We start from the raw sequence: 26268 nt of genomic DNA, 5'->3' as shown, positions 1-26268 counted from the left end.
GAAATAAAATTATAAGATGTCGCGTCATTTTGCGTACAGTTCACTCATCTTAACGGCGCAATATCTTACGTGTGATTATAAGAATTTCAACACTTTTCCAGTTACAGTAGATGTGATAACTTTTTGCACATCTACTTGCTTCAATTATTAGCTGTCAAATGACTTAGTCCCGACCCATTACGACTCATAATCTCAGATCTGGGACATTAACGAAATCTCGTGCGCAAAAGACTGTTTTTTTTTTTAAATTAAAAGAAAAAACTTAATAACTAATAAAACTTTTCAATCCAAGTCACAGATTTTAACATTGTATTTATAATATACATAATGCAGCTTGATACAAAATTAACAATTTTGATAATATACAGTATTAATATAACATTATTGAACTTTCTCCAGTGTTTGTCGTGTAAATCTGCATTATGCTTTATAAATTACTTTATATATATATATATATATATATATATATATATATATATATATGATAATGGTGAAATGACAGAAGTGGGACAAAAGAGAAAACCCTGCGAAAACCCACACCACGCACACAGCATTTGTTCACTACAAAGCACACTTGGTGAGAGCTGAGATCGAACCAGGGACCCCAAGTGTTCTACTACTGAATCATCACGGCTCCAGTTTCATAACTTATATAAAAAAAAATCGTTTATTGATTTAATTTCTTTGTTTTATCAAGAAATAGAAGAAAACTGTTACTGCTAGTTAACGGAGAATAAAAATGTTATCACTTACCCGATACACCAGACTATTGCTACTGAAACAATTATATTTCAATAGCTTACCTGCTATTTTTGTCAAACTGACGTAACTAAATTAGATGTTTGAAGATTAATCACATTTATTATCATAGCAAGTCACACTGAACGAAACACCTTGATCATTTTACACACAGAATTGTAAAACAGTTACATGTTATCCAGCCGGCTAGTTTTACCAATGCATCGTATTACAGTGAAGTGTATTTGTAAAATCATCAGACTGGAAAGTTTACAACTATTTTGCAGTTCAGTATGTAAGTGATCAAGCAGTTTAGTTCAGATGATTAGTTACAAATAAAATTGTGATTCAATTTCAATTTCTGGGATCTAACTCACTTCTATGCAGATTTCACAAAGATGACAAACAAACCACATCGTTTCACTACCAATAATCTGGCGTATTAAATGAATGGTAACTTCTTATGCTCTATTGAGTATGTGGAGGGCACGGTAGTTCAGTGGTGGAGTCCTTACATCTGGTGTGCGGGGTCCCTAGTTCAATCCACGTCCAAAAAAATGTGTGGTGGTCCGTGAATTTTCTCGGGGTTCTCCCACATTCTCATTCCATCAATTCTTCCATCCATCATCATCCACTTGCCTTAATCACCGTCTTTTCTAGCCATTCGTTTTCCTTAAAAGGTGTTAAACTGAAAGATTTCATTTCATTTTTTTACTAGGTATGTGAGAATGTGTACTATATTCTACTATTGTTAGTTATATATGTCATTAAAAAAGTGTTAATCAACATATTAAATTAGATTATACAGTAGCACGAACATGGACAGGAATACAGAAAAGAACACTGGTTTTATACTGATGACGAATGTAGTGAAAACAAGGACATATTTCAATCAGAGAACAGAATATGACTAACTTTTGAGCTAGATTCACGTGGAAGCAATGTTTCAAAAATGCTTCTATTTCTATTATGAGCATCAATATCCACGTAGATAACAGACCATGAAGCTCCTTTGTCTCCAAAGAGATTGCAGCCATTTATAGCTTCAAGTGCAGCCTTCGCCATGCCAATTGAGCTGAAATAAATTGCATTAATTTTAGATATGAACTGTAACAAAATTCGCAAAAATATCTTCCAGCTAGACTGACACTGTATTCTGGAATTATATAGCTCACTTCCACAAACCATTACCTTTGTGAATAAGCTTTCAAAAATGCACTGGTGGGAACTGAAAGTTTTACACAAATACGCTGATGCACAAAATGTACAAAACTTAACCAAAGTGTAGTACAGGAAGAGCCTATTAAGACTAAAATTTGGTTGAACATATATTAATATGCAAACTAATAGCCTGTTTTGTTATGAAAAACTACAGTGTTCTTTAGTTATGAACTATCTATCTAGTAAAATGCTCTAATAGCAATTAAAAGCGACTGAGCTCCAACCTATAACTTTGGTTTTCAAATCTTTCATTTGCAGTTATGTGATTTCACGTTTAACAGAGACAAACATTTTAAACTATGTGTACTTTAAATAAATTAGTTAACTAGATCTTTTTCATAAAGTTTATGTTTTAAAATTATTGTTCAAAGCCTTAGTATTTTAATAAGTCTTCTCTAAAATCAATGCACGTGAATTGTGCTTCCATCTTCCGAGTTCTTTTAAACTATGTGTTATGGACGTTTATATATTTGTGGTCAATCCTTTCGACAATGAGATCTCGGAAACTACAGGCTCTAGAAAAATTACGTTTTCACTGATCGATTGGAAATTTTGCGTAGATTGTCCAGTTCTAATTGAATATTAAAAAAATGGCCATTATTTCTTTATTACATTTTTCTAGGGTACACTGGAAGCGTTGAAATTAAAAAAAAAAAACCTAAAGCATCATATCCTACGCATTATACATTTCAACACCACACTGTTGTATATAGGGGTTACATATGTCTCAGGCGTTTGTTTCATGACCAAACAATAATGATAAAGGAAGGGTAATCATTTCTCCAGTGTAAGATGAATCTTTATTTTTGGAGTGTTTTGCCCAATGAACACCATATATAACTGCCATTATAATTAACTGTATATGTAATGTATTTGCTTATTACATACTGCATGCAAGAAGAAAGAAAACATTGGTCATGCATGAATTAGAAACTCCAACCGGAAGTAGGCTCAAATCTTGCAAACGGTGCGAGATATTGAGAAAAAAATTATCGATAAAATCTCCCCTTTATGATACGTCTTGCCGATTTATATATATATATATATATATATATATATATATAAAGACTTCTTTCACTTGTGTCTGTAAAGGGACATGTACACCTTGTCTCAAAAAGGTTGAGCGCATTCTTTATTGGTGTTTTGAGGCAAAAATTTTCAAAGTCCAGCTTCGGGTATCTTCGGGAAAAAGAAAGCCAGGTTCGAACCTCCAAGCCAGCCTTTGCAAAAGGGAAAAAGTTTGCAGATGTGTTTTTCTTCTTTTAAATATAATAAGACTTGTTGCCAAGTGTTTAAAAAAGCAACATTGATTGAAATACTAAATGATACAATATTTCGAAACGTTTTTATTAATGTGAGCACATGCTTGTTTGTCATTTAGCTCTCTATACGTAATGGAACATTTAAATACGTTAAAGAATCTTTCCATATGTAAAAGAATGCTCAAAATTAAGAAATAGAACATAATTATCGCCTGAGTACTAAAATAAAAGTCAAAGTAGAACAGAAACTGCGTTTGTAATGGATATGAATGTCATAATTATCTTGAGATCCGTTATGCCTCGCTAGAAGGTTGTGTTAGCTCATTGGTAAGCTGTCGGATTTCAAATCATATGGTTGAGAGTTCGATTCTCGTCTGGGCCAATACTTTTTTTAAAATTACATTTTCCGCAATGCATGAAAAATTATATAAAATAATTACATTAAAATACATAAGTTGTTTATATATAACATAATAATTGCAGAACATAGTAATTATTATGTTTAAAATATAACATCTGAGATAATTTTCACAGTAGGTCGGTATTATATATGAGGATGTAAATACAAGTTAAGAAACTCGTTCAATAGCAATAAATAAATCATGTAGTGTATTTATTTGCAGCTATTTGTCATATAGAGAGTAATTCTCAACATTCATAATACAGAATGTCATTTATGTTCTTGAAAAGTTATTCGATGCATAAACAGAGGGTATAAACAGAGAATCCAAAGTCGGAACGCTCGCAAAAAAATTCATGAACCCCAATGGTCACGTGAGCAGACTGAAATTGTGCTTATGAAGCATGCCACAGCAGAAAGTTTTTACATAGATTTTCAATTCAATTCCTGATATATGCTTTTGCAATGTGGAAGTGGTGATGCCTTGAGTCGCCCTCTCTCGCTCGCTCGCTCGCTCACTCTCTATTTATACAGAATATAAAAGTGGATTTATGTGTGTGTTTCAACATAATTCTAATATATCTAGAGCAATTTTAACTATATTTCTTACAGTCTGGAAAAAGAGTACTGTCGGGATACATATCAAAAATGCTAGAAACGGGTCGATATTAGTATCGAATCCATAGTTTCGTGGTCGCTTAGGTGAATAGCTCTACTTTCAATTCAAGTCCAATTAAGCTCCCATTAGCACCCAGGGTGGTTACGTAGCGACATAAAGATATCGAAATCAACCGATATTAGAATCGAATCGTAAGTTTTCAGCGCCGCTAACAGTGTAGCATTTCCCATTAGTCCACATTAGTCCCATTGCCTAGAGGGCAACATATTTGCAGAGTGCAAATTTTAAAACTTGAATAATATTTTAATTTTTTCCGTATGAAAAAGTTAAAAATCATGGGCAAATATACTATTTCACGAACAATCCTCTTTTACTATTCTAATATGTTTAATAATTGCGTAAGAAATGTAATAGTAATTCAGAACATGTTTCACAGTTGTTATTTTTTGTTACATAGTTGTAGCTATAGCATGTAGTGAGTGGAATTTAACTGTAATAAATTCAGTAATTAACCATATTCGAATTAAGTTTTATTTTTAAGTTCGGAATGAAGGGGCGGAGAAATATGTAGTTATTGGCGGCACCGAGCTTTTCTACATTTTACTTTCAAGATCTCCATTTTTCTTTTGTCATTTGTTCCTAATAAAAAAAGTTCAGTCACTTTTGGATTGTCATAGGATAGTAGGAGTTGGATTTTGGGATGCAGCCTGTGAGATTCTAGAGGAGCTAACTGCTTGAAAAAATATTTTTGAATCATCTGTAACATATGAAATAAGGATATGTATCATAAAAAATTGAAAGTAACTATGTCTGCGTAATCATCACGGTCAAATTGCAAAGTCAAATGAATTGACGTTTGGTATATAATCAGGCTCCAATCCCAACTGGGAAGTTATCATACGCGTGTCACTTTCATTATAATACATATCCTTAGGGGGAGTAGAAGTCCGAATTTTTGCGAAAAATTTAGTATCTCACAAGCCGTTCAACTGAGAGCTGAAATTCAGCATACAACTCTTTATTAAAAATAAAGAGAATATGCCCTGGCATTTTTTAAAATTGTCTTTTATGAGCGGGGGGACGGGGGGTGCCTTTTCTATATAGTGGAAATTAATAGTGGGTTGATTGGTAAAAATAATCGAAAACGATTGATACTAGTTGAGAAAAAAAATTGAGTAATGCAAACTAAAGTTCTTTTTGAATTTTATACCCACTGCTTTCTATTTATAATTGCTGAAGCTGGTGTTTAATATATGGAGCGTTCCGAGCTTAAGGCAATCAAGCCATAAAGTTAGAGAAAATGGCCATAAAATTTGTATTCTAAACGTAATTACATAAGCATTTTCAATTTTTTTTTTTTTTTTTACGTTGGTCTACTTTTCCTTGATTCAAAACTTTTAAATTTCACCCTATTTTCTACTGAATGTGTCTGTAAGGCAACAAAGAAATAATTACATATGATAAATTTAAATTCATTTTAATTCAGAAAATGAGAAACACTTTGCCATTATATATCGTAAAGGTCAGACCCACCAGTATTGTAACAAAGAGGTGCTTGAGCCAATGACGGTAGAAATTCAAACTCCGATAAGTGATAATTTCACAGTCTTGTTTTATTACAAGTGTAATCTCTTTAGTCAATGGAGAGGAGGACGTGGGTCATCGGTCAGAGTTGATGTCGATGGGTTTTGGTGGGTCGGAGTTGGTCGCAATGGTTCAGAGTGGTTCATAGTTGGTGGTGGGTCAGAGTGGATCACGATGGTTGATGGGTCAGAGTGGGCCAATGGGTCATTTGGGTGGTGGGTGATAGTGGGTCATGGTGGGTCGTGGATCAAATTTTCATTGACCCACACCATCTCTGGTTAAAATTGTACTAAAGATAAGAGGCACCGAAGATGCATGTCGGCTATTATGCTCAAATTTTGCGCATGGATAGTACTCCACCAGAAAGCAATAAATCTGAAACGGTTCACGGTATCACCTCCTAGAACTCGAGATGTAGGGGTTTGTCTGATTGGCTAAATTAAGACGTCAATGATTTATCCTTCAACAACCAAGCTTTTTATGATCGTTTCCGTGGGGAAGTCAGAAGAACACGTGCCTAGTAATCGTAATATTGATAGTTCGCGTCCACCCCGGCGTATTTGTTTTGTGTTTTTTTGATTCACCTAAATATAAACAAATCACACATACAGGCATTTTAACATATTTTGGGAGAGTAATTTTTGTGGTTCGTTGGCGTTTCATCGCGTCTCTGCCGCTGGTAGTAAAGTTTTCAAAATTGAACTTGGGCCATCACGGATCGTCGCTGCGGGGCCACCAATTTCTGGCGAGAGGTTAATAGTTGACCATCTGTAGTCCACCGACGCTTACAGCTTAGGGTAATGAATGATGTCCTTGCCTTGTAGACTTCATGACTACCGACGTCGGCAGTCAACTAGCTTTTAGTATTCCTTTATTAACCATCTATCGTTCATGTTTGTACACGGTGTTGTCATAATAATAATAATAATAATAATAATAATAATAATAATAATAATAATAATAATAATAGTTATTATTATTATTATTATTATTATTATTATTATTATTATTATTATTATTATTATTATTATTATTATTATTATTATTTGTAGTAACAGTAGTATAATTGATGATAGAATAATTATTGTCTATGTATTGTCTAGGTAGGACTACACACAGGATTTGGGTCGTTTTGGTTCGACTTGACTCTAATCCGAGTCGAGTTGGAAGATATTTTTCGCGCCGAGTCCAAGAGTAGACCTCAAAGATGTCTGTTTCGAGTCGAGTCGAGTTTCAAAGAAAAGTCGTTCGTGCCCATCCCTACTAATGAGAGCTTAATCGGAGTTAAGCGAAATTGAAAGTCTCACTATTTATCTAAGCGACCCCGAAAACTATGAATCTAATATCGATCATTTTCTAGCAATCTTTTATATGTATCCCCCTCCCATTCACCATAGGTAACCCGACAGCACTCTTTTTGAAACTATAAGAAATGTGGTTAAAATTACTCTACGCCAGTGGTTCTCAATCTAATTCCTATCACGATCCCCTTTTATCACACGCTCTTGCCAGCGACCCTTTTATAATTTGTTTTATAATAAGCTTGTGTGGGATTTTTAACATACCTATTTCTATAATAGTAGAATCCATTTTTTTGTTTATAGTGAACAGTGCCATGGAAAATCATTGCCCGGGGCGAGAGTATAGTACGATGTCACCGTATATATGAGTGACGTCGACAGACTAGCTACGAAGCGCCACCATGGTTGGCACGAAGCTCAATAACATTTTCAAAATAAACCCTACCTTTCCTTAATTTTGAGCACATTTTATTACGTTTTCCTTCTATTTTACACATGTGCACATGCACTTTCCTAACATGAGTAACACACCTCCTCCGAAATATGTGGCCCCTTTTTTAGGCGTCCGGCACTGACAGTGGATACAGTAACTGTAATATCTATATTCCCAACGACGAAGGTGCTGGTTCAAGATGGATGTTAAACTCCTTCATTGAAGAGGCCATTAACGTATCCGATCTAAGCCCACAACTTCTTGACCAAATAATAGAATGATCATGCGACAAGTCTTTGCAACTGGTTTTCTGTAACGAAGACTTGGACAAGTTCTGCCTGATGAGGAGAGAAGAATATCCTGGTCTGGTGATTGCTGCTTTAAAAGTAATAATTCCATTTGCTATATCGTACTTGTGCGAAAGTGTGTTTTTTTTTATGGTAAACATTAAAACAAAGATAAGAAATCGCTTATCAGTTGAAAATGGCTTGATAATGTTCGTCATGAAGATTGAACCGGGCATTGCTGCACTAGTGAAATTACACCATGCTTAGGTATCTCATTAGGTTTTAATTTTAATTGTATTTCAATGTGCAGGTTTTGTTTCATGTGTATTTTTCTAGTATTTCTATATACAGTTCTCATTAGTTTTATATCATACCTCTTTGATTTAAATTCATTTTTAAACAACTCTACTAACTAACTAACTCTATGGCCTATGGAACCCGGAGGTTCAATGCCGCGTTCACAAAAGCTCTACACTGACTTCTCCCTTAGCCAATTGGATCCAGTTTCTAATTTGTATTCTTATCTCAGCGAGATCCATCTTAATATTCTACTCCCATCTGCGCCTAGGTCTTCCTAATGGTCGTTTTCCGTTTGGTCTTCCTGTCAAGACTTTGAAAGCGTTTCTACTTTCTTCCATTCTAGCTACATGACCTGCCCACCTAAGCCTCCTAGACTTGACGACCCTAACAATGTTGGGTAACCGTATAAATTATGTAGTTCCTCGTTATGAAGTTTCCGCCATTCCCCATTCCCGTTCCTCTTGGGTCCGAATATTCGTCTAAGGATCTTGTTCTCAAATACTTTCAGTCTATGTTCTTCCCTCAGAGTAAGTGACCATGTTTCGCAACCATACAGAACAACAGGCATGATTATCGTTTTGTATATTTTAAGCTTCAAATTTCTCGACAGAATTCGCGACGACAAGAGACTTTGAATTGAATAGTAACACGAATTCTACACCCTTTGAAAATGTTCAGTAGACTTATTTTTTATTGTTCTTTACAGTGTGTACAAAAAATAAAAGTATGCCTATCAGAACAAAATTAAAAATAATATTTAAAAATAATTTCTGGTATTAGATTCTAACTATATTTATCTCTTCCGCCTATCTTCGCGATCCCCTAGGGGCCGCGACTCCCAGGTTGAGAAACCCTGCTCTAGGCACACATGAGTTATGATGGAACATACATACATACACTTTTATATGTATAAATGCAGATAAGAGAGAGTTGAGAGAGAGCGATTAAGGAATTACCGCTCTCAATCTCTTCACTTTACTTTTGCGATTCGTGAAAATCTTACGTGACAGTTTGGGGCTAGCTAGTTTTTTTGTCTTGAACCACGATCCGATTTTCGATATGCTCGACCTAAATGCTGTAATGCGAATATTGAGAAGTTATCTGCGATGAAAGTAGCTGCAAATAAATACATTACATAACTTATTTATTGCTATTACAGGATTTTTTAAATTTGTATTCAATATTCACACATAACACACCGACGTTCTGTGAATACCTCAGATGTTATATTTTAAAGATAAGAATTACTTATGTCGTGAAATGATATGAATATATATATTCAACTCATATATACAACGGATGGTATGAAAATATATATACAACTGATGAATTGTAATGTAACTATTTTACATAATTTTCATGCATTGAGGAAAGTAGAATATCATAAAAGAATCTCACCTGAACGGGTATCGAACTCACGATTTAAACACTCGGTGGTGTACCACTGAGCTAACATGACCGCTTTTCGGAATCTGCTTCTGAAATATAACTGAGCTCATACGTAAATGCTCTTTTCCGTATGGAAATCACAATGACGAAACGAGAGTGTGAATACATAGTCTCGAAATATTGTATCATTAAGTATTTCAATCAATGTTACTTTTTTCTACTCTTAATACCATTTCAACATGTCTTATTATATTTAACAGAAGGAAAAACATATCTGTACATCTTTTCCCGATTACTAAGGTTGGCTTTGGAGGTTCGAACCAGCAGCTTTAGTTTACTGTTTTCCGAAGATACCCGAAGTTGGACTTCGAAAGTGTTCGTCTCAAAACAGCTATCATCATATCGCTCAATCTGTTTGGTATATGGTATATGTTTTTATACGTGTAAAGTCAGTATAACAATTCATTCTTTAAACAGCTTTTCGTATGTATTAATATTTCTTTATAAAAACTGTTTTTAATGTTATTATTACGGCGCACCATTTTCAGATTTCTTTCGCGAGTCGTTGATCAAGTCGTTCGCCACCAGCGTTGCCAAACTCACAGCTCGGAATTATTCCAAAACCTGATCGAACTTATGCTAGATTCGGTCAAATTATGCTAGATCCTCATAATTACTAATTCAGGAGTTTTAAAGAAAGGAAGTTGAGATACGATAACGTAACTTAAAATACACAGAGAGCAAGAATGCATGGATAGAACTCAATACTTCACGCACCAAAATTTTAACTCAACTAAATTACTGCAGTCGTTGTCAGACTCAATGGCGTATATATCGTATAAATGAATGCAAAGTTTTTGTTTACATATTTTGAAAGAAAATTACTTCGCAGCATAAGCGGAGTTGGGAATCGTCTGCTGGGGGGGGGGGGCAGATTTTTGGTCGGTCTCGGAGCTGTCATTTCAGGAATAAATATGATCATGAAGTCAGAAATAAAGATGGTGAAGTTGCCAAAAAGTTGGGGGGAGAATGGCCCCCATAGCTCCGCCCATGCCTCGGAGTTAAAGGATTAGAAAACCCTGGGTGGAGCCACAAAAAAAAAGCCCAAAGCCGTTCCGAACTTACTTCGGAAAATAAGACTGCCTGTATGGTTTACCGAGTGTATGAATCAATGGAAGAGGATACATTTCTGCCGTTCTTTTTCTTCCCACGACCAACTTCTTTCTCATCTCCAGGTTTTACGGCTTTTTGATAACTTGCTGAAATTGTGCTAGATTTGGGCAGGATGCTAAAAGCAAGATGCTAGATGCTAGAGACATGCAAATTATGCTAGATCTAGCATCATTATGCTAGATCTGGCAACGCTGTTCCCCACAATAGGCGTGTCGTGCAAGTAACCAATCACACGCCAGGTACTAGCTTTTACCTATTGCTTCCTTCTCACAGCTCAGAACATTGGTAACTATGGATAGACGTACAGCAGTAATTACTTTATGGGAGTTGGAAGGTTATTCTGCAACTGCAGCTAGCAGGCGAGTAGGTGTCCCGGCCTCTACAGGAAGGCGATGGATTCGGAAATATGGTGCTACAGGTCAGACTGGTAATTTACGATCTCCTGGTCGTCCGCATGTGTCAACCGAAGCCCAAGATGCGAGATTAGTAAACGAAGCCCGGTTAGACCCACTAAGGACGTCTGGACAGCTAAGGGAAGCTTCTCTCTTTCCTGGTAATAAGCATACAGCTCTGCGAAGGCTTCGTCATGCTGGGTTACGTGGCCGTGTTGCTGCCGTGAAGGAAAAACTCTCAGACGACCACAAAATTTACCGTCTCGCGTTTGCACAGGCGAATGTGGGTCTCAATTGGGAAAACGTAGTTTTCTCAGATGAATCCATATTCACAACATCAAAGGAGGGACGCCGTTTTGTGTATCGTCCGAGAGGTACCCGATATGACCATGGATATGTGGCTGCTTGCAATCGCAGTGGCCATGTATCTATTTTATGTTGGGGTTGGATTTCCAGTCGCGGAGCAGGACAGCTTCATAGAATTGAAGGACATCTGGACAATGCTCAGTACTTAGACATTATCAGTAATATCATGGTGCCATCTGTACGAGTATTTCAGCCTGATGGTGTAATTCAGTTCCAGCAATACCAGTCGCCAATACATACTTCCCGTGTGGTTCATGAATGGTTCGCAGGGCACCCTGAGATTGATTTAATCGACTGGCCGCCTCGTGGAGCAGACCTCAATCTCATGGAAAATATGTGGGCAGAAGTGAAGCGTACTCTAAGGGAACGTTGGCCTGAGGCAGATCCACCAAGAACTCAGGATGACCTGTGGCATCTTGTTTCCGAAGCATGGCTGGAGGTAGGGGAAGGAGATAGATTTGTCACCCATGTAATAGATTCCATGCCCAGAAGAATGGAGCGTGTAATAAATTCAGAAGGGTCTTGGACATAATATTAATGTCCCCGCCTTAACTCCCGAAAAAAGCCCTTTTCAGGGCTACCTAAACGCCTCTGAAAATATTTCTAGAAGTAAACCACTTCTTGTATCCGATTTCTGTGCAATCCTACTAACAAAAGAATGATAATTAGCTGTAGGCTTTGAACTCAAGACCTCTTCAGTGGCAAGTCCGTACTCTACCAGTGAACTAACATGAACACGCAAACCCAACCTGAAGAAACACGACTTTCAATTTCTGGTATTCGATGACAACGATGCTCATATACTTTGCAAATGTTGTATTCAACTTGGGATATTCCGCAACACACACACACACATAAACAAAGCGAAAGAGAGAGAGAGAGAGAGAGAGAGATGAATACACAAAAGCATATTCAACGTATTCGAATGAGACTCTAAGTAACGACATTCCGTTCTAAAGAGAATTTGTGTTTCTTCCCGTGACGTTAAGGGGATCGGGAAAAGTTATGTGTCTTGAAGCAGGATACGACTTTGGATACTCTGTTTATACACTTTCTATATCCGTAGGAATATACTGTATTTCACGAATATAAATAACATACTGTAATGAGAATATTGAGAAGTTAAATCTGTATGACAAATAGCTGCAAATAAATACACTACATAACTTATTTATTGCTATTAAACGATTTTCCTAACTTGTATTTAACATTCTCATATATAATACCGACCTACTGTGAAAATTATCTCAGATGTTATATTTTAAACATAATACTTACTATGTTCTGCAATTATTATGTTATATATAAACAACTTATGTATTTTAATGTAATTATTTTATATAATTTTTCATGCATTGCGGAAAATATAATTTTAAAAAAAAGTATTGGCCCAGACGAGAATCGAACTCTCAACCATATGATTTGAAATCCGACAGCTTACCAATGAGCTAACACAAGGACTTCTAGAACTAAGCTTCTAGCGATGTATAACGGATCTCATGATAATTATGACATTCATATCCATTACAAACGCAGTTTCTGTTCTACTTTGACTTTTATTTTAGTACTCAGGCGATAATTATGTTCTATTTCTTAATTTTGAGCATTCTTTTACATATGGAAAGATTCTTTAACGTATTTAAATGTTCCATTACGTATAGAGAGCTAAATGACAAACAAGCATGTGCTCACATTAATAAAAACGTTTCGAAATATTGTATCATTTAGTATTTCAATCAATGTTGCTTTTTTAAACACTTGGTAACAAGTCTTATTATATTTAAAAGAAGAAAAACACATCTGCAAACTTTTACCCTTTTGCAAAGGCTGGCTTGGAGGTTCGAACCTGGCTTACTTTTTCCCGAAGATACCCGAAGCTGGACTTTGAAAATTTTTGCCTCAAAACACCAATAAAGAATGCGCTCAACCTTTTTGAGACAAGGTGTACAGATGTGAGGAATGGGAAGGATATTTATTCTCATATGCGAATGATGCGCTATGTAGAGAGCGCAGGTTCAGCTAGTGCTATATAACAATGATAGTTTTGTTAAACATTCTTTTATTTTTTTAAATTAATAAATTGTTATTATAACCTATTGTTTGTTTTGAAACTGCTGATAATGCAATGTAACTGTATGTCCAGATTTCCTTTATACATTCTTTTTTACATAATATATTTAGTGAAATAAATATGCACATTTACTAGGTGTATTAGAAATGGAATGAGATTGATTTTCTAACAATGAATTTTATTAATTTTACAAATTAAGGTCATTCTCTTCAAAATAGACGCCTTGGGAGCTACAAAGCGATGAAGGCGTTATTTCCATTCTTCGTTGCAATGTTGAAAGAATTTTGCTGAACTGTCTTTCAGCTCGTCGGTTACACTTTTGTAGATATTATATGAAGTACCAAAATAGCACCCTTTCATTTGGTTTCTAAGCAAGGAGAATAAAAAGAAGTCATAGGGATTGAAGTCTGGCAAATAGAGGTTGAGGAACCACAGGAATGCTTTTTCCTGCCAAAAATTCTTTGATGAAGACTGTCGTGTGCCACAGTGCGTTGTCGTGTGCAACACCTACGCATGTGCAATGGCTAGCCGCACAAGTAACAATTTTTCAAGGACTTCCCGATAAAAATTTTGATTGAAATTTGCCTAGTGGACAAATTTCTTGTAATTAATCCCTCTGTTAAAGAAACAAAATGAACATTAATTTGATTTTACATTTGCTCATTCTCGCTTTCTTGGGACAGGCAGAGTTTGCAGTATGCCATTCCCGACTTTGGCGTTTTGTCTTAGGATTGTAGTAAAAAAAATCTATAACCTGTGATAACGCGACTGGAGAATTCTGGTTCCCTCTAAGAGAGTCCAGAAGATCAAGACACACATTCGTCCGATTGGTTTTCTGCTCAGTCGTGAAGTTCTCTTAAACTATCTCGGTGTATATTTTTTTTCAAATCGATGTCCTGTGTTAAAATTTGATCGACGGTAAACACAATTAAATTTAACTTACTATTTATCATTATCACCGTCAATCGACGATCTGACCTTACAAGAGACCTCACTCTTTCCACATTCTCATCCATTTTCAAGGTTGAAGTCTTCTCGCACGAGGTTTATCTTCCACTTGTTATAGGACTCCTTAAAGAGAATTGTGCCATTTGTGTCCTGCACAGGGAATGTTTTCCAGAAATTCTTTGTAAGTTTTCGCAATTCACAACACCGGCTTCTCCAAGCTTTATTATATAGCACCCAAAATTATATGGTACAATGTTGTACAAACTTTTCGAAGTTCACTTTTGTAACGCACCTCACAAAGAGAACTTCACTTTAGACTCTCTCAACAACTGTGTAGCAACTGAGGCAAGCTTAAATTTATACTGAGTCAATTTCCATATGAAAATTAAAGAAACGTTGTCGGTTCGTGCAATGTTGCAAGTCTCATTACTTTTCTAACACATCTTGTGCATTATCACAAGCAAGGTATTTCCAAAAGTAAGTTAGAAGGAAGTAAACTTGAGGCACAGAAGAAATATTTCGCACTTTTTAGCAGGATAGTGACCACAATTTGTAATTCAAACATTTGGTCTTGCATTATGTCACAAATAATTGATTTCTATTCAAACAGTTTCAGTGTTTGCTGATACTTTTGTTGACGATTCCTAATTGCTCAACTGGACACATATATGAATGTAGTTAAAATGAAGATTCTGAATTCAAATCAGGAATGGAAAGTATTGCATACTGTTCACCGAAACCAGGCAAAGAACGCAGTAAGCAGCACTCTCTTCCTTAATTTAACAACATGAGTCAATTGAATTCTGTGACTTACTAAAGTCCTGTTAAGTTCGAAAAGCATTAAACTCTTTCTTTTGAAAGCTCTTCATTCACAATTGCAGAACATTTCCTAGTGGCTAATTAGCGTTCTTGCCTTCTATACGGAAAAAGCAGGTTTGATTCCGGATGAAAACTCATATGAATTGGGACCCACGTTCTAGTGTTGGTTCATATTTCATAACCTCAGTGCTGAAATAAGATACTGAACTCCAAACAAAAAACCAAGCCAACAGACAAGTAAGCTATAAGAAAAATGTTAAAACTACGCTAAACGGAACAGATTTTTTTACCTTGCATGAATTTCTGGTGAGCCATCGTTGTACTTGCTTCCTCTTTCCCATATGCCATAGTCTGGCGTTCTATATGCTCTCTCCACATAGTAGACTAGATTCTGAACAAAGGCCACTTCGTCTTGAGTGTATATTACTTGCAATCCAGATGTAATTATCTGAACCAAGAATATTAGGTACAGCGAAACAACATCTATCTACGAAATAATAATAATAATAATACATTTATGCAAGTCGAGCTAACTATAAACAATGCTTTAGGGCAGCGGTGGCTAGATGGAGAGAGCTCACCTCTGATGCGTGGTGTTCCACCTTCTTCGATCCCAGCTCGCACCAAGTAGGCTTTGTGATGGACGAACACCGTATGCATGTAGTTACTCGGGGTTCTAGTTTCCTCCTATTTTCTTCATCCCACCATTACGTTCAAGAAATTAATGTTTGATTAGCTCAAATAATTTGTCCCTAGTAGTAGATGGGTTCTTAAGCACAAATTAAAACCTAAATTAGTAAACATTTCCTTTATTTATTTATTTATTTATTTATTTTTAGTTTAACATTTCACTATTATGCACTGAGGCTAAGGGAAACAGTGATGATAATAATAAACGAAATAGTGGAAGGAAACGTAAGCCGAGAACATATACACAGTGTTTGTCCACCACAAACCTCATTTAGTAGCAACTGAGATCGAACCAGGGACCCGATGCACCAGAGATGAGTGCTCTACCACTGAGCCACAGCGACCAGATTCATAAATTCTGTATTATATTTCCTCAATATAAATATGTCCTTTACATTCTTTATGCTCTAAGCCTCTGATATAAGGAATTCAAACTGTGTCCATTTAAAGAAATATAGTAAATCGTATCTAACTCGGAATAATTTTAGCTTAATTTTGAATATATTATCTAACAACTTAACTATTTCAACGTAACATTGTTTTCAAAAGAATTCAGGTTACAGCTAAGAAGTTATTTCGTTTTTATTTCTAAATAACGATTACAATATATTAAAAAAAAATCTAGTTCTATGGTAGCTTAGAAATCTTACAGGGGGAGGGGTAGTTCAAGCTCCCAAGTTCATATAATTTCAGTTGTTTGTATCTATATCTTAATATAGTAAATGCTCATTTTTACATATCATCTTGCTCAAGAGGCTCTTTGTGTGTGTGTGTGTGTATACGCCACTGGTGAGTAGTACGTGAGATATTGTACTACGGATTCTTGTCTGTATTAAGTCAGATGTTAATAATACGAACTAAGAGAACGTGGCAAAACACAATCAGAAAAGAGGAATGATGGATGAAACTCAAAAATGGGTGAGCCTATGGAGAGAACTGTCACATAGAACCATGAAGTTCATGCGGCACAACTGACTGCAGAACTCAAATCAGCGTCTGAAACAATCTTCTTCTATAACCACAGTCCGATAAGATTTGTATCTATAGCCTCAACATCCGTGGTCGTGTTGTGATTCCGGAACCTCTGATCAACATCACTAACGTGGTAGTTAAAAAAATGTATCGAGAATATATAGCTTGCCAATAATTGGTGAGCACTAATATGATGCGATTAGTAGTCTTTCTCCATATTTCCGAAAGCAGACTGGACTTACGTATGACGCACGCCCAAAGCCATGTACCTTCTGGATTGTCTATTTCCTATCATTAAAGATACCGGAAACTCTGTTAGTGTGGGCCGCAACTATCACGGTATTCCATTAACCCTCCGTGGTCACTCTGGGGTCTGACAGATCCCAGATAAAGTAATTTTTGATCTGATGTTTTTGTTGTTTTTTTGAAAACTTTTCCATCCATGTAAATTCAATTGGTAACACTGCCTGTTGTTATAGCTGGTAAACTGCGTCAATTGCGAGCTGTGTGCTATACAAGATGGTTGTGAAGTGTGTTTGGGGTCCAACAGACCCCAGTGTGACTGGCACGTAAGCGTTTGTTTCTTTTGTTCGCTTTCTAATTCCATCTATTTTCCTTTATTTCTGACATTTCTATTCATGAAATATGGCTCAAAGTAAGTTACAAGAAGATGAAATACTTGAACTTTTGCTTGCCAATAATGATGGTGACAGTGGTATAGAAGATTTTAGTATTTTCTTAACGTACAATTACCAAAGTGTTAACCTTTTCAGGACCAACGGCTCAAGCGCTGAGCAAGTAGTTTAAACCTCCGTAGTTCGGCTCCTAATTAACGTAGAGAGATGATTTAGGTTTCTATCTATTCAGGAGGGATAAAACGTTCCAATGATGTGCATTTCATCCACATCAAGGGTCTCGCAACGGAAAGGTAGGGGGAAAATTGGATGTTTTAGTTCCTCTCTCCCTCAGCATTTAGGGGAGAAACTCTCTCCCCAAAGGAGCTACAAGCATAAAAAGTGGCATCAGCAAAGACAAATGAACATACTAACTAGTGATACCCTGTGTATGGCCATTGGGCTTGAAAGGGAACGAATCAGAGGGATATTGAATTTATCCTTTTTCAGTGTTTATTTTTTTACACCTGAAAATTGTGGGACGCTGCCAATACTGTTATTTGTCACACACGGGAGCACAAGAGTTACCTCATTGAAATCTGTGTTCCATGAGCTTTCCAATCAGGTATGGTTTATATCTTTGAGACAATTAGGGGCGTACCTAGGGCAGCCAACGTCAGGGTAGACAAAAATATTTCATAAAATATATACAGGATGATTCTCTTAGGAAACGCGTTCGGAATTTTTTCTCACTTGGTATTGATTTTTCGCCCTTCATTTTTTTTTACGTGATTGTACACAATATCTGGCGTACATGTGATTTTTTCCCTCCGTACGACAAGTAACAGTGTTGCCAGCCTTTCACTAATTTCCAAAAACCAAATAAATTCTCGTTTTTAAAAATATTCTTCTTCTTCTTCTAAAGGTTTGGCACGGGTGGCACAAATGTTAGCTGATTGCAGTCTGTGTTACATAAGCTTTACAACGAGGTATAGTTCATATCTCTGTGACAATTAGAAGGGGTACTAGGGCCGCCAACGTAAAGGTCTATGATTTTTTTTGAAATCCCTGTTGGTCCAGAAAAGGTTAATTTTACCGTTCTTCGCAAGATAGTGTATGGGAGTTTTTTCTTTCATATTTTGTATAACACGTGTTTGTTATGGTGGTATATAATATGCATATATTTTATTACAAATGATCCCTAAAGTGTTGAGATTTTTATTTTTTATTTATTTATTTATTATTATTATTATTATTTTTGATAAAGTGAAAAAAACGTATTTTTCCTTCTGACTGTTAATGAAAACTGTAATCAAAGTAACCAAATCGCTTATAAGTGCAAATTTATTGCTTATGGTAAACAGAACGTATCACAGAACAGTAAAAACAAAAAAATATTGCAAAAATATATTTCAAAAATTAAATAAGATAAAAAAAAGGTGGTGGCGTCCTGTGGACCCCAGTGTGACTTTCGTGTCACAAAAAAATAAGTGTGACTACGGAGGGTTAACTCTACTGTTACTCTGACAGAAAGAATTATTGTCAGTAATTAGTAGACATTTTAGGTGACAAAGTGCATTGTACGGTATAAATGTTATCTAACAATGACGCATTGTCCTAAATGACAATGTACCAATATACACACCCAGACCTGTACAAACATGGTTTAAGAAACATCAGGATGAATTTCCACACCTCTCCTAACCTACTCAATTCCCTACTCGAACATTATTGAACGTCTTTGGCCAGTTTGAGAACAGCGGGTCCGGTACAGATTTCTTCCTACATCATTGCTGACACAACTGAATGATCCGCTGCATGAAGAGTGATCCACTATTTCCCTGTGAACGATCTACGATGTGTATGTCTCAATTCCGCAACGAATATAAGCTGTACTGCATAGGGCAAATAAGGTTTCCTGTATTTACCAGGTACGTTGTATCTTAATATGTTTTCATTATTTTGATAATTAGATAGCACTCTACAAAACTATAGGAATCACAACTTTATGATATGTATTTGAATAATTAGTATATGTTTGTATATGTATTTAAATACAGATAATTCTCTCTTGAAGACCAACTCTCATCATGACCGATCTTTACTAGAACATATCATTTTCTACAAAAATCAAAGTAATACGAGAATCATAGAATCTCTTTTTATTTCGATAATTTTTTTACTGACCAAATACAACAGATCTTTAAGCGAGAAACTCTCCTTTACCCCTTTAAACTACCATTTTATTAAAATATATCTTCGGCAAATTTATTCATTTGTGTGGTGTTAAAAACAGTAGCTAAGTAACGTTAATGAACTGGCTGATAAAGCAGCTCTTGAAAGTTCTATTTCTAGAATTGTCATAAAATATTTTGGTGGCTCCATTGTTGTACGGAAGAAGCATGTTCTTCCATCTTTGGACTATAGAGGACTGGGTATCTTAAGATACAGTAATCACCGCTCTTGCGTTTGACTGCTACGTTCCTTGCTGACGAAATAAAGTGTGTTAGAGTAAAAGAATGCAATTTTGGTGATTTCTAGAAACTTCCTGTCACCTTTAATTACATGTTGCAACGATTTCTTTTTAAAAGACTTCTATTCCTTATTATTATTATTATTTCATTCCATTCACCATGGATGAGGATTGTCATTGTGATGACGATTGTATAATATTTTACTTTTTAAATTTGTCGACAGTTAAAGACTGTATCTGCGTATCTTTGTATTACCTTTGTTTCTATGTTGTTTAATGTTAAATGATCCAACATGAATTCAACCATATAAAATATAACAGAAAGGGAAAATACGACTTAACGAAACAATTTGATAGTTCAAAATAAGATAAAATCTGCAGTTCCGATTTGTTCAAGTCGAGAGATGAAGAGATAGAACATCGACAAGAAACGATAAAGTTACGTTGTATTAAGAAGTAGCTTTACGAAATACAAATCTATTTGTACTTGTTATTAGACTAGTTCTCAATTTTTGTTTAGTTAATATATATGGCATATAGAGCAGCGGACAAATAGATAATTCAGTAAAAGTAACATAATCCAAATCATGAGCTTCTTTAGTTATCATCTTATTTAAATAGTAATAAATATTTCCAACATGCCCTAATATTTTCTCACTTCATTGGCTTCAATATATAAGTTAATCTAAAAAAAACGCTTATAGTATGTATGATTAACCCTTAATTCAGTTGCAATCTCTTACTTGAATGTTATAGTTTGATTTGAAAATCTTTGATAAAATGTTGAACTCTCTGAGAGATAATTCCTTAGGTTGATCTATTTTACTAAAAAATTTGCGTTGTCGGCTAAAACAAAATCAATATCTTAATAAACAGAAATACTTTTCCATTTAATAACAATATTTTTACCTGAAGATGAGAGTAATCTTCATCTTTGAATATAACGTCGCCGGTTACAAGGTGAAATTTCGAATGAAGAGCGTGCCTACTGCACTGATTCTTTTTGAATAACTCAATACGATCAGCTTGTCTTATCCAACATTCCAAAATTCCTCTCATACACTTCACTGCAGACTGGCCTAATTCATAGGACTTCCCTCGGTCGTCATCGATGCGCCTAGAAAAGATTTTTTTCTTTTTAATACCAATATAGCCTTTTCCGAAGGAACTAGTCATATAATGATATATCACATTATGGTATTGTACATTTTACTGATGTATTACCAGTGCTCAACAATGCATTATACTTTTCACTAAGCAATAATTACTACAGCATCAAAATGCAATGTTGTGTATCTTTTTATACTGTAAACAGCTACTTTTTGATTCAAACAATCTCCTTATAGTCAAAAGTATAAGGAAAAAAAATCACACTATATGCAAAGTACAACCATGAGACAAATACTATATTTATAAAATTTCATTAACAGCACAGTTATTGTATCAAAATATAATTGAAAATGGGAATGCATGTAATTAACACATAAGTTGAAGAATATAAATTCTGTAATTGCTGAATAATGACCATCACTAGCGCCAAAAGTCTTGCAGAAAGTACAATTTGTATACATACATTTTAAAAATTCCTCCCTCTCAAATACTTTCAGAGTTGTGTAACTAGATGCTGCTTATTGATGATCAAATTAGCTACAAAATATGCAAGTTATATTTTATATCATACACTCGTGAAAATTCAAAAATGTTTCCAATTCTTTTATTACAAATAGCAGAAATAAACTTACCACTTACATTTAATTTGAATGCTAAACTAAATCGAATATACAGAGTAGGGCTGTAAAAAGATAACCAAAACCTTGAAATGATATGAATAATTTATTTATTATTATTTTCTGAAATGCTTACGTACTTTTTGCATGCTTAATATTAAATTATTATGTTAACGTTAACTTTTTGAATGGTCCTTATTCTTATCAAATACAGGTATTTTAAAAGTGCTCGCTTGCAGTACTGTGGATATGTATTAGCAAATCTGTATGAGGATCTACATTACATGGATCGTTGGTAGTTTTCTAATGAGTAACACGTTCTCTCCAGTGGTCACATAATCACACAAAACATCGGTATTTTTTAAACTGGAAGAAGCCCGATAAGTGCACACTGTGGAAGATTTTCGTGAGAACTTTCAATCAGTAATTGGGAATATAAGCCTTGAGAACAGTTTTTCCTGGAACAATCACAGAACACATGGAATATGTAATTCTCCACGACGGACGATATTTAGAACATTTCATTCTGCGATAAGCATAAAATAAACTAAACATGTTAGATTTTGATTACTTACTTTCTTTTTTTTTTAACCTCACCCTGTATATCTTGCAAATATATATTACTTTGATTTCACATTCATTACATTCTATAAAAAATAGATATTATTATTATTCCATACAGTTCCTCAGCAACTATCACATGATCCTCTCGTCAGTACTCTCCACCATACCCCTTTAATGTTATCACTAAACAGATCAGTTACGCAGAAAACTCCACTGAAAACGAAACGCCACTATACAATCCTCTACTCTGAGCGTTCCTACACGATAACATCCTAGTTTCCATTTCCAACAAGATGTATTGAATCTTGCTTATCCCACGGTCACCATCTCATCTGAAACAGAAAAGGCTTTTTCGACCACCCTAAAATAGTTTACCGATGATTCCCAACCACATCTTAATCACAAGAACTATTCTTTGAAACACCCAGCAGTTATGCCAGCAATCCAGATGAGAAAGAAAAAAAGAAAAAAAAGAAAGAAAAAACTTGTCCTATAATAGATACCAGTTCAACTTTTCATCATGAAGATAACAAATTTTCATCATTCCTATAACTACGATTCTTCAAACCTTATTTCCATATTTAACTTTATCCAATCTCCAACCTATTATATTGGTGTAACTCTCAATTCCTCTTTCAATTCGCATCAACCATCACTAATCGTCTTCAGTGCTCTAATTCCCTATTTCACAGATTTAATGATAATGGTGTGATCACCGGGAAGAAAGATCGTCGTCATACTGAATTGACTATCAATAATATTTAAAACTATATATATAAAAAAAGAAGGTTATGTTATATTTCTATATTTATGAAATAAGCTCGGGGACAATGGCTTCTATCTTACAATCTAGACAGATTCCCATTGAGATTTACATATTGTAGTAACGGTATCTTTATTTCTAATATATAGTTTTTAGTCGATTTTTATACTGAAAAATTGCGGTAAGAGTGGATCTTGTTCTGAACCCTATTAAGCCTGAGATGGTGTTACATGGTCTTAGTGTTGAAAAGAAACTCTACACTCCAAACAAGCACAAATTATACAAAAGGGAATATATATCCAAACATTTCAAATGTATACTATTATTATTATAGCACAAACGCGCGACTTTGTAATAGGAGTGCTGAATCAATTATAATTGTACTATGTACTGAATTTTACGAATAATTATTTTGGTTTGGTTGGAATAAAAACAAAGTTGTTCGTGTGTCTGCTCGCTATAAAACTTAACGCTACGCCATGGATGGTAACAGAAAGTGAGATCTATGCTCTTTGAAATTATTCCTGTGCGTCAACTTTTCAGATATATTACTAAGAAAAAAAGACATTACTATCATTTTACTAAGTATTTACAAAATATTAATAAATATTCTACCCCACAATATCGATTTTCAAAATAATTTTTGTTAGCGACTAGTTTATTTATAAACTCAAATGAATACCTAGTAGCTTAATTCCAATTTCGTATCAAAGATATAGTTAACCATTACCTGTATGCTTGATACAAGCTCCACACGGCAGCAGCACAATAAATGCTGTCCCTAATACTAGCTACTTTTTCATCAGATGACAAGACAGGGAACAGCCCAGTTGTTGGACTTTGGTATCTAAGCAACTGCCTTTTTACTGCAAATAAATACAAGATCGAAGGAACTACTTAAAGGAAATACGTAACAAATAGCAAATGAAAATAATATCTAATAGCAAAACATAACAAATATTACCTTAAAATATTTCAGAATATTGATTGAAAAATTTGTATATATTTACTTGGAATAAAGTCATCCCGAAGTGGTGTAGAAATAGCTATTTACCAGGAAACAATGAAAACACAATCACATTTAAAAAACTACAAGACAAGCTCTTTAAATAAAATATTTTATCAGATAGAGAAGGGCAGGTGGGAGAAAAGAAAAATTAAAAGAACAGATCGTAAAGCTGAGAAATGTCCAAATAGGCGTCGTATTGAAATGCAGGGTCACGTGATAGTTTTACTAGACTGTAAATGGGTAAGAGTTTAGTTGAGGAAGATAACTAATGCACGGGACAAAAAGGTCGGGGAGCAGTACACGCAAATTACTATTTTTATTATTCAATCCATGGGTTGCAATACGTTAAAATCTATGAGTCTGACTAAACACAGAGCTCTCAAAAAAACATCTCTTTCAGCAATTCAGCACAGAAAAGTGTTAAAATGAGGCAAACCCACACGGATTAGGTGGTTGATCAGTGATGCGACGTATTATTTAGTAATAACATAAAATTAAAACATACTATAGAAATGATTCAGTTGCCAGAGTACATTTCATGCCTGGTGAAGCAGTTAGTTCTGTGTGTATATTAAAACTTCGAAATTATCAGTAAATGGGCAAATATCTTGGTTTGGAAGTTTTGGTTCTAATGGAGTTGGAAGAATCCACATCTGTGATGACATTGTTAATCCTCAAAACTTACCAACTGATTCTAGAAATGAGATAGGAAAGGAAAAGGATATTCAACGAGGAAAGTCCGTTTTTCAAGGAAGATAATTCAGTCCTTTGCCACTGTAAGAAGCATATACAATCTTTAAGTCATGTTACACCACTTCCTTAGTCCGGTAATTCATAGGTTAAGTCCAATCGAAAATTTATGGAATGTTTTGCAAAGCAAGGTTCGTGAAAAAACCTACTGGCAACACTGCATTTCATATGATTTTGAAAGAACTTAGTGCACTCACGCCAAAAATTACGCAATCACTCAAGTACTATTTTAATATACAGTGTACCTTAATTTCATTTTCTAAACAGTGTGTGACATTTTTCGTTACACATCTCCCATTCTTGCAGATCTAAGTAACTTCTATAACTTGGCATGTATTTTGCATAAAATTTCTTTAAGTTGATATATCATTGCGCCCATATATGTTTGCACGTACACATTTCTCTCGAAACCTTGTAATCGTGCAAAATCACAGGATGTTGCTCTTATTATATATGGTCCTCCTTTCTCGACCTCCCAGGTTTTTTATATCTCAACTCCTAAAATGGTTTCATATCGGACCAAAGTAACCAATGAGAAAAAATAACTAAATTGAATATGAAATAGTCCCCCAAGCGACCTCAAGTTTTAAATGCATTTATCTTATACAATATGAGACAAAGGTACCTTGTAAATTTGGAAAGACACTTGTAAGTTAATAAACAGATATTTTAAAAGTAACAACTATTAAATGATTAGAGACAAATTGGATATGTGTTTGTAGTGAAAAGCTGCCCCAAGAATAATATGTCAAATGATCTTTTTCTATCAAAAATTTTGGACCTTAATCCAAGACGGCGGAATTTAAAATGGTCACCATGATGGTAGTATTACAGTAACAGATTAGGTTCTATCTCCATTACTCCTGTCTAAGATCTGGTGTTACTCCATCTAGCCGCTCCAAACTTTGCCTTTTATTGCATGCCGTAAATGTACTTAAAACTTGAAGTCGCTTGCGGCACTACTTCGTATAATTCAATTGAGCTAATTTTCCTCATGCGTTACTTTGGTCTGATATGAAACCATTTAAGGGAATCAAACTCAGAAAATCCCAGAAGTCACAAAAATAAGGACCGTCCTAATGTATGTATACATACCAGAACTCCTAAGTCAGTTACCATATTTTTAAAATTATGCTTTGTTTGCTATCATTATTGATTTCACTTACCTATCCCATAGTAAATATCCAACTGACGCACAGTTGCTTCATAGTTAGATATTTTAAAACAAGTTTCCACATCTATTTCCCCTATGCTTCCTTGCCTCATATCTCTGAAACAGTTAAAACAATTGCAAATTAACATTGTTTATATGAGTTCATATTGGATATTCCTGAAACTTAAAGTGTTTCGTATTATTTAAAAAGGTCATAGTATTACAAGAGAGAATAATAATATCCAAATAA

The 26268-nt window shown here is 34.9% G+C and overlaps 1 protein-coding gene across 8 annotated transcripts in view; it reads right to left on the bottom strand.

The window, feature by feature from the left end:
• Positions 1–26268, bottom strand: part of LOC145686795 (putative phosphorylase b kinase regulatory subunit beta) — a 161712-nt gene that overhangs the window by 51734 nt on the left and 83710 nt on the right. For all 8 annotated transcript variants that reach the window (XM_081760455.1, XM_081760465.1, XM_081760512.1 and 5 more), the window contains 5 exons: positions 26032–26135; positions 23837–23972; positions 20962–21169; positions 15594–15790; positions 1654–1813 (listed from right to left, as the gene is read on the bottom strand). In XM_081760455.1, coding sequence (XP_081616581.1) covers positions 1654–1813; positions 15594–15790; positions 20962–21169; positions 23837–23972; positions 26032–26135 — 805 coding nt within the window. The remainder of the gene's footprint in view (positions 1–1653; positions 1814–15593; positions 15791–20961; positions 21170–23836; positions 23973–26031; positions 26136–26268) is intronic.

This window comes from Thermobia domestica, chromosome 1 (assembly GCF_964235325.1).
Source record: "Thermobia domestica chromosome 1, izTheDome1.hap1.1, whole genome shotgun sequence".
NCBI lineage: Eukaryota > Metazoa > Arthropoda > Insecta > Zygentoma > Lepismatidae > Thermobia > Thermobia domestica.
The sequence above is the reverse complement of the archived record's forward strand: the minus strand, read 5'-3'. Positions and strand labels throughout refer to the sequence as shown.